This window comes from Tupaia chinensis, unplaced genomic scaffold (genome assembly GCF_000334495.1).
Source record: "Tupaia chinensis unplaced genomic scaffold, TupChi_1.0 Scaffold000272_1, whole genome shotgun sequence".
NCBI lineage: Eukaryota > Metazoa > Chordata > Mammalia > Scandentia > Tupaiidae > Tupaia > Tupaia belangeri.
Genome location: NW_006159754.1, coordinates 7,935,273 through 7,944,548, shown reverse-complemented (window position 1 = coordinate 7,944,548; position 9,276 = coordinate 7,935,273). Strand labels below are relative to the sequence as shown.

General features: G+C 44.0%; 1 protein-coding gene across 4 annotated transcripts in view; it reads left to right on the top strand.

Annotated features, from left to right (window-relative positions):
- The window catches only part of VEPH1 (ventricular zone expressed PH domain containing 1), a 213,475-nt gene that overhangs the window by 87,643 nt on the left and 116,556 nt on the right, over positions 1–9,276 (top strand). The window contains exon 7 of one of the 4 annotated variants that reach the window (XM_027772380.1): positions 4,592–5,282. The exons of the other annotated variants lie outside the window; for them this stretch is intronic. Coding sequence (XP_027628181.1) covers positions 4,592–4,600 — 9 coding nt within the window. The 3' untranslated portion in view covers positions 4,601–5,282. Of the gene's footprint in view, positions 1–4,591; positions 5,283–9,276 lie in introns of those variants that run through there. 4 annotated transcript variants of the gene reach the window in all.

The window sequence follows — 9,276 nt, the reverse complement described above, 5'->3', positions numbered from 1 at the left end:
GAATTACGAGGGAGGTTGGTGGTTTTTTTAGTGGGGGGGGGGAGTTAGAGGTTTTTGTTTTGTTTTGTTTGGGATTTTTTTAGTTTTTTGTTTGTAAGTTTGTTTGCCATAGGGCACATGTGTTCATCAAAGAGACAGAGAGACAGTGAGAGGGAAAGTGAGAAATCACCCCCTGGGGGAATGGCCACACCACAGTCTCTTCTCTATTCTTCTCCTGGGATTTTTGGCATGCAAGCACATGGACTTAGTGTGAATTTCAAGCCACTGGATCCAGGACTTGAACCATGGTTAGCATTGTAGAAGTCCAGCACTTTGATCACCACGCCATATGCTGGCCCTTACTTGGGCGTTTTTTAATAATCTCAGTCTTCGATCCCACAGAATACCTACTAAATCAAAATCTCTAAGAAGGGGAGCTAGGAATCTGGATTTTTGGGAACTTCTGCCAAGATAATTCTGATGCTGCTATTTGGAGATCAGCATTGGAACCCCTGACATAGAATCTGTGAAGTGTTTTCTCTCTTAGCTTTATAATGGGCCTGGTCCATCACCAATCTTGCCCTCCTCCATCAAGACATTGCTAATCAACTTAATCACTTTCAAGACTACCGTTACAGCAGTTTAGAGTAGGTTTGACTGACAGTAACACAAAAATTCAAAATAGCAATCACTTAAACAAAGACATCTATTTCTCTCACGCTTAAAGACATATGTCATCTTCTAGACAACTAAAGGCAATCCTAGAACTCTGTTTCAGAGACCCTCCTGGGTCCTTCTGCCTTGTTGCTCTACCATCTCTAAACACACCAGAGGGCAGTGGTATCCAACTCATGGTCCAAGATGGCTGCCACTGACCCCCATCACGTCAGTGTTTCAGCCAACAGGAAGGAGAAAGAGGAGAAAGACTCTTCCAGATAGTCAACACATCTTACTTGCTAAATATTGAACAAGCAGAACAAGTCATTCTATGTTTACATTTATTGGGTAAAAGGAACAAAGCTACATGTAACCATATGTAGCTGCAAGGGAGGCTGGAGCATGCAGGCTGGATTCAGGTGGGCATGCACCCAGCTAGTTAAGAGGGGCAGAAAGTGAAGGAGAACAAGCAACAGCATCTGTTGTAGTCAATCAATTTGTTTCAGTTTTCTATTTTCTTTCCTCAAAAATGACTGCTTTACACTAGATTACATTTTTTTGACTCTGAATATCTTTAGTTTTGTTAGATTGTTTCCTTTAGGGTCCATCTAAAATTATGTACAGATGTCAGGCAGAGGCCTTTTCTCAGAAGTAATGCCGCTTCATGTTTCTGCTGCCGAAAACATTACCTTTAGAAAGTTTGAAAAATGCTAATGCTCAGATGTTCCAAGAACAAGTGTAGAAGTCTAGGCAGCTAACAACTAATTTCATCAAACCTGTTCAACTTTCTAATTAAAATTTGCTGGAGCAATATCCTTAAAAGTGAAAACCAAGAAGAAAAATAAATGTATTTGTCTAGTTCTACCCAACCTTTTTTCAAGAAAGTAAAAAGAAGGTGGTATGGTACATTTGAGAGATGGGCTGGAAGCAGAAGTCCAGTACAGGGTCCTGAAAAAGAGAAAACTACAGGGACCAGCAGTTAGCATAATGGCTATGTCGCTGGACTCCCACGTAGTCGACCATGGTTCATGTTCTGGACCCAGTGGCTTAAACTCACACCGGGCGTGTGTGCGTGCATGCCCAAGATCCCAAGATGAGAATGGAGGAGAAGGGATTGCGGTGTGGCCACCCCCCCCCAGGGGGGGGGCGGTGATTTCTCGCTTTCTATCTCTCTGTCTCTCTCTGTCTGTCTGGCGAGCGCACGCCACCGCCCCCTAAACAAAAGCCCCCCCAAAAAAAAAAAAAAAAAAAGAGAGAGAGAAAACTACAGTAAAGAGGGAACAGTGAAAGAATTGCTCTCAAAATCTCCACCACTTTCTGTGTGGAGAGCTTGCTTTACAAGGAGACAAGAAAATACAGGAGACATGAGGATTTGGGGGTGTTCATGATAAAACAATTACAAGCCCTAGTGATCTCTGACCTAGGACCCTCTGTCTCATCCTATTCTGATGTCATGTAAAAATCGACTTCCTGTGAAATTTTTCTCTTTGACACCAAAGTAAATTTTCAGTTGTGTTCAGAAGGCCCAAAGTATCAGATAGTTCCATTGTCAGGATTTCTAAGATTTTCGAAATACAGAAAAACCAATCCGACTTTGGAATTTCACTCCAACTTTTGAAATATACAATCTGTGGTGGGTTGGAGCCTACCATTAGACCTCTACCTTGTTGTCTGCCTTGCAGCAAGTCCCTTGGTTTGATATTTAAGAAGAAAGGAGTCTCCTGAGGGTGTGCAATTATGAATCTAGAGATAGCCATCGGGATAGAGCCAGTCTGGAATCACGCAAGTTATTAATTGGCTTATGCCTCACCTTTTGTGCTTGTGCGACACCAGCTGTGAGAACTGCAGAGCTGGCTCCTGGGAACCAGACCAGGTGTGCCTGTCTTTTAAATCAGGGCCCATCTGGGTGGACAAACTGTTTTCAACAGCTTGATAACAGTATCATAATTTTCCCATCTTTAGTACACCCTGCAGAGGAGAGTTGTATGTATAAGGCAAAATATAAAACCCTGCAGATCCTTATTTTTTATCTTCCAAATTAATGCAGGGATCCTTTTTGTCTAAATTCAATGAAGCCATACTTGTGTCACTACAGGAGGCCATGCAATGACTCACAGAGTATTTCCAGATATTTAGGACATCCATGGTAGGCCTATTGGAAAGGGAGTGGAACTGGGAAGACCAAAGCAGAGAGAAGTCCACTTCTGGGGAACTGGTAAATTGCTGCCCACGAGGTACGCTTTTCTGGGCAGTAAAGCGTGGATCCTGATCTTCACAATGCCAAGCTTTACCCACTCTTATAGCATGCTCAGTTGAGACAAATTCATAAAGAAGAAATTTTATTTCATTAGATGTGTTTTTAATATTTTGATTCAACTTTACTTATCTATTTATTTTTTTTTTTGAGAGATTTTCGCTGTAGGGCGCGTGCGCTCACCAGACAGACAGAGAGAGACATAGATACAGAAAGCGAGAAATCACCCCCCGGGGGGATGGTCACACCGCAATCCCTTCTCCTCCATTCTCCTCTCGGGATCTTGGGCACGCACGCACATGCGCCCGGCGTGAGTTTTAAGCCACTGGGTCCGGGACACGAACCGCGGTCGACTACATGGGAGTCCAGCGACATAGCCATTATGCTAACTGCTGGTTCCCCTCTATTTCATTTATTTTAATTTGACCAGAGAGAGAGAGGAAAGTGAGAAAGCAAGCCACCAGGTTTGGGACTCAAACCATGGTTGGCCATCAGGGAGTCCAGTACCCTTAATCACCACGCCACCTGCTGGCCCATCATTAGATGTATTCTAAACCTACCAAAATGCATGGATCATTTTGTCTTCCACCAAGGAGAAGATTGCAGTGGAGACCTCTCAGACAACAGCAGAAGTGACTTCTTGGTAGCTCCTTAAGGAACATCCAATAAATCACATAAATCACTTAGCACAGTGCCTAACACATAATAGGTTCTTGATAAATTTTGACAGCTATAACAGAATAGCAGCAGCAACATAATAGAGACCTGTCTAGCTGGAGAGAGAAATGAGAGAGGAACGTGCTTCCTTCCACTGTCATCTTTCATAGGGTTACTGATTTTCTCCTTAAAAATACAAGCACGATCCTACTTCCTTCCAGGAAGTCTTCTGCCTACTCGTGATCAGGTGCTGTCCAAACTCCTTGGCTGGGCTTCAGTCTCCTTCTCTTGCTCCAGCTCTTACCTGTCCAGTTACCCATCTCTCTCCACTCTTCCTGCCCAGGGCTCCCATCCTCTCCCAAGCACATCTTGCTCTGATACACGTCATCATGTTTAGTCTATTCCTCTTCCAGAGAGTCCTTACCTGCTACTCCTACTTATTCCTGACCCAGTTAAATGCTGCCTCCTCCGAGTTCTTTCCAGTTTTTTAGGCAAAGTTAGTCAACCCCAGTCTAAATACCCTCTGTGCTTTAGTTGTACTTCAGGTGTCTCACTAACTATTCCATGTTGTAATTTGTGGATTCACATCTGTTTTCTCTGCATAAGTCTATAAGCATCCAGAAGAAATCATATCATATCCATCAGACTTGACCTGTGGCCAAAAGATTAAGTGAGTACTTGAGAATACTAGTAATTAAACTTTTTTTTTCTTTTTTTAGAGAGAGATTTTTTGCTATGGGACATGTATACTCACTAGAGAGACAGAGAGACAGAAAGCAAGAAATCACCCCCCCCTCCCAAGGGGGAGTGGCCACACTGCAATCCCTTTTCCTCCATTCTCCTCTCAGAATCTTGGGCATACATGCACAAGCGCCTGACATAAGTTTCAAATCTGTGCCTGGGACTTGAACCACAGTTGGACATATGGAAGTCCAGTGACAAAACCATTTCACCATCTGCTGGCCCCGTAATTAAACATTTTAAGGTAGTATTCTCAGTTGACACTCTCATCCAGTGGAGTTTCTTTCTATCTGCTTCTTCTAGGTGATATAACATACAAGAGAGGAGAAGAAAGTATTCATGTGGAGAGGGCTGAATATTTCAGAGCCTCAACAAGTTAACCCTGATATCTGGGAGGTGAAAAATGATACTGAAGTTAAGAGGGGATCACGGGTGATTAACCAGAAAGCCTGTGAGAAAACAGCCATCTGTGGTTTCAAAAGATTCTGGCTCTTTGGCAAGTGACATAAGTGAAAGTTGATACTATATGGACCTTGAAAAGCAAATTTCATATATGAGGGCTCCATAGGCAGCTAATTGGTTGAAATACAGCTTCAAGAAGGAACAGTCACCTCCTTAGACTGACCCGTGGTCGTCACTGATGACATTTCTGGGCCTGCACCATCCACCTGAACGAGCCTACTTACTACGGGGTCTTCCACACAGTATAAACTGGTGGCTGAGTGAGCTTAGCAGTCCGACTACCCTGGTTTCAATCCTTTCTCAGTCACTTACCAGCTCTGCATCTTTGGGAAAGTTATTAGGTCATACGGAAAATCACGACATATTTTTCTCTGTTTCTCTGCACAAAAATATGCCATGACTTTCCTGACAACCCGATACATTACCTCTCTTGACTCAGTTTCCTTATCTGTAAAGTAGGAATAGGAATATTATTCATCTCATAGACTTGTTATAAGAATTTAATGAATTGGGGACCAGCAGTTGGCGTAATGGTTATGTCGCTGGACTCCCATATAGTCGACTGTGGTTCGAGTCCCAGACCCAGTGGCTTAAACTCACGCCAGGCACATGTGCATGCGTGCCCAAGATCCCGAGAGCAGAATGGAGGAGAAGGGATTGTAGCTTTCTATCTCTCTGTCTCTCTCTATATTTCTGGCATTTCTGGCGAGCAAACACACCCTATAACAAAACAAACAAACAAACAAACAAACAAAAAACACCTCTCCAAAAAAAGAAAAAGAAAAGAGTTTAATGAATTGAACCATAGGCACTGTATTTAGCAAACTTTCAACAAATGTCAGCACTTATTACTTTACTCCCTGTCAACCAAGTCTTTCTCGTTGCATTTATCTGTATACAGGCTGAAACTTGAACCTAACAGAGGAAATTAGGGATGACAGCCATGAGGTAAACGGCTTGGCTTGCTCCTGCTTCTCCAAGAAAAGTGACTGAATGGATGTGTCTATGTAGGATGAGTCAAAATAAGGACCGAGTTAGAACGAGGCGCTCTAGGCCAATACAGGGCATCGTTAAAGGTGGAAGCAGAGCTAGAGATTCCTGTCTTCTGTTTAGGGCAGTAACTGGTGCCTGTAGATTTCGCTCCTCAGGGGGGAATTGTTTCTGCTTTATATGATGTTGCAGACCATCATTCTTGGGAAAAATAAGTAGCAGCAACAATAAAACCCCCTTTCGGGAAATGTTCTCATTTAAAATAAGCCTTCTTTTCCTGGGATACTGGAAGTACCTTGCTTTCTATAAAGGGCAGGTGGTCCCCACCTATAAAAACAACTCAAATAAGTTTGCAGCATTTGTGTAACGCTCGTTAACCAAATCTGAAGTAGTCTAAATTAAACCCTACCCAAGTTGGCATTTCTTGTCTGTCCATGGAGGACTGAAACAATGTTTGTTTTCATTTCCAAGAGGGTTTTTTTTTTTCCCAGTCCTCATCATATTCTCTTAGCTATGCACATGGTCTCGGCCTGCTCATGAGGGTGCTTCAGTCAGTAATTACAGCCTTTTCCTAACAAGGGTCATGTGGGAAAGAGGCTGCTTTAGGAATGGTTTTGATTTATTTTTTGGAGACGCTGACTTGAATTCATGTGGTCCGTCCATGTACGTAAGTCTCACATGAATGAACGGAAACCATTTTAGTTTCATAGTCAAACCCTCCTTGGGACCCCGTCTCATTAGAAGGTGCACAGCAGTAGGCAGCGTTACCCCATTGCCAGGTCGTGTGCTCCTGCCAGACCTACGAGGCAGCGGACCCCGGGGAGGCAGAGCTGGGGTGCTTTCAAATTTCAAATGCTTGTACAGATCATCTCACAGCAGGGGGAGGATGCTATGGCCGCTTGTTTTTCCTTAGCTGGAGACCCACGGGCTGCACCTGTGCAGAATCAAATGGCATGCCCCTGAGTGCAGCCACTGCCACGCGGGTGTTAAATCCTGTGCCCTCTGCCTTGTTTTTCTAACTGGCTCCGATACGCTGGCCAAGCACCAGGCGTGTTTATTACATCCTCTCTGGGCTCAGAGTCATGGACACATTTCAAGTTATGGAGTGACACACATCTTGCCCAGGTCGCATTTCTGTGACATCCGGCAGGCCTACAAAAACACTTTCAGGAGGAAAAGGAAAAGAATGACAAAGACAACTGAGAATGCCATGGAGGGCCTCATCCTGACTGCTGAAAAACATCCTGGAAAATCGCAGCTGGGGGAGGACTTGGACCTTTAACTTGCAAATCAAGACTGAAGGATCTTCCACTTAAAACCAGTTTTCCAGTTTTCCTAAGGATGAGTAATTTAGTCAAAACTTCGGATCGATGCCTTTGGGGATTCATGTTTTCAAACCTTGGTTGGTGCCCGGCTGATGCTACTGAATGCGACAAAATGGTCATAAACTGGGGAAGATTTTTTTTCCAAATGAAAATAACTGATAACTTTTTCTGTACGTTATAAAGGTTATATACTAGCTGTGAATGATACTGATATGAACATCTTATACAGTGCAAAAGAAAATAAAAACAAAGTTTGAATACGTACAAAATATACTTTGAAACAGGAGCGCTGAAAATCTATAGCTTACCTCCTTCCAAGGCATAGGGCTGAGGTGCTGGTTCTCTCTGGGTGCGGGTGACAGGGATGCTGAGAGGAGGAGGACGTGCTCCCTGTCCCAGGGCAGCTCACAGTGCATGCAGGCAGAAGAGGTACAAACAGGTGACTAGAATATGACTTGGTTCTTCCTATTGATGAATTTTTTTTGCGGGGGGAGAGGTTCTTGCTATAGGGTACATGCGCTGGCAAGAAAGACAGAGAGAGACAGAGAGACAGAAAGCGAGAAATCACCCCCAGGGGGGATGGCCATGCCACAATCCCTTCTCCTCCATTCTCCTCTTAGGATCTTGGGCACACATGCCATCGCGTCTGGGACTCGAACTGTGGTTGACTACGTGAGAGTCCAGCAACATAGCCATTATGTCAACTGCTGATCCCCCTATTGATGAATTTTGAACTGAACCAAGAAAAAAAGAACTAACCCTACATGAGGGTATTTGGCAGAAGTGTTATTTATTATGTCTATAGTTTGATAGTTGTATTGGGGAAGAGAAGGACCGTATCCATAGGGATGTCACTTTGCATACAATGGCAATCAGTTAGGAAAAGACCTGGAATCTTCTGGAAACCACGAAGAGATTCAAGTACCTGCAGCATGGGATAAATCACGGAGGGGAGGGAGTGAAGCTGGACGCTAGACCGGGGAGGATCCTGAAAACTCCTCATTGATAGCAGACTGTTCCTCTTCTACCTTCTCTCCTTGGACTGATTCACCACATTGCCCCGGTGATCTTGAATACTCTGTTTCCCTTCCTAATGCAGAGAGTAATGTCATTCTGTGTACCACAGAGTTCCTACAAACTACAGAGCCAGTAAAAGGACAAACAGTCCCCACACATTGTTACAAATAAAGGTTAGTAAATACTGGTTACAAGAGTTCCATGTTGCATCAATTGTCAGCAATGTCTTGTAATTATCACCATAACTGGGCCCATTGAGTAAATCCACAAAGTTTCTCGGTTCCTCTGTGAGCCCAGACAGCTTGGCTGTCTCAGGATCCTGCAAAAGCATGTAGAAAGGGTGTCTATCTGAACGGTGTCCCCTTGGCATAAAAACCCCCCAAATTTGCAGCCTGGTCCCCACCAATGTAGTCTTCCTCATTGCAGAGAACCGTCGGATTTCCATACATTGGTGTCTGTGAGAGAAATAGGCCAAGAAAGAAAGCAAGCTGCCACCTCAGAAGTGAATGAATCCTGGATTCACTGGAAATGACAACTGGGCATTGGCAGCAGGTGAAGAGGGCAAAATACTTGCTAGTTCCAGTTCAAATCTAGCAGACCTTGTCGGGCTCATAGCTCTCAGACCTAACTCACTTCAGTAAGAGCCAGCATCTGCGTTTCCTTGACTTTCCCCCAACTCCACCAGCCATCCCATCATACATGGCAGGACACGTATGTGAGGAATCCATGCTCCTTCCCTTCCCTCCCAGCAGTCCTCAAGCAATGATAGGAGTGGGTGTATGAATTCCTCAACTCCTTCAACCCTCAAGCAAGATCAACTTCCCTCAAAATTTTCCAGGCTACTTTCTAAGCTCCTTCCCTTCTCTTTCTCACTCTTCTACTCCCCTGCTGGTTTTCTACGGTTTTCAGAGAAAACTATGTGCAGTAAATCGTCTCAGTATCTGTCTGTTTTGGGGGAGCCCACTCCAAAATAAAGTCATTTCTATTGTCTTCCCAGGACATCATGATCCGCCTTGCTCTGAGCATTCGAGCCATGTTTCTGTAAGAGTTTAGAATCTGATTTTCTTCCAGTTGTGTTTGCTTTCCATTCATGCAGTGTAAGAACATATACACTTCCGACCCCCTCTAAGCACTCTGAGGGAAAGAAAGACATCATATGCTTCATCATGCCCTTGGCACTACTCAACCAAGATA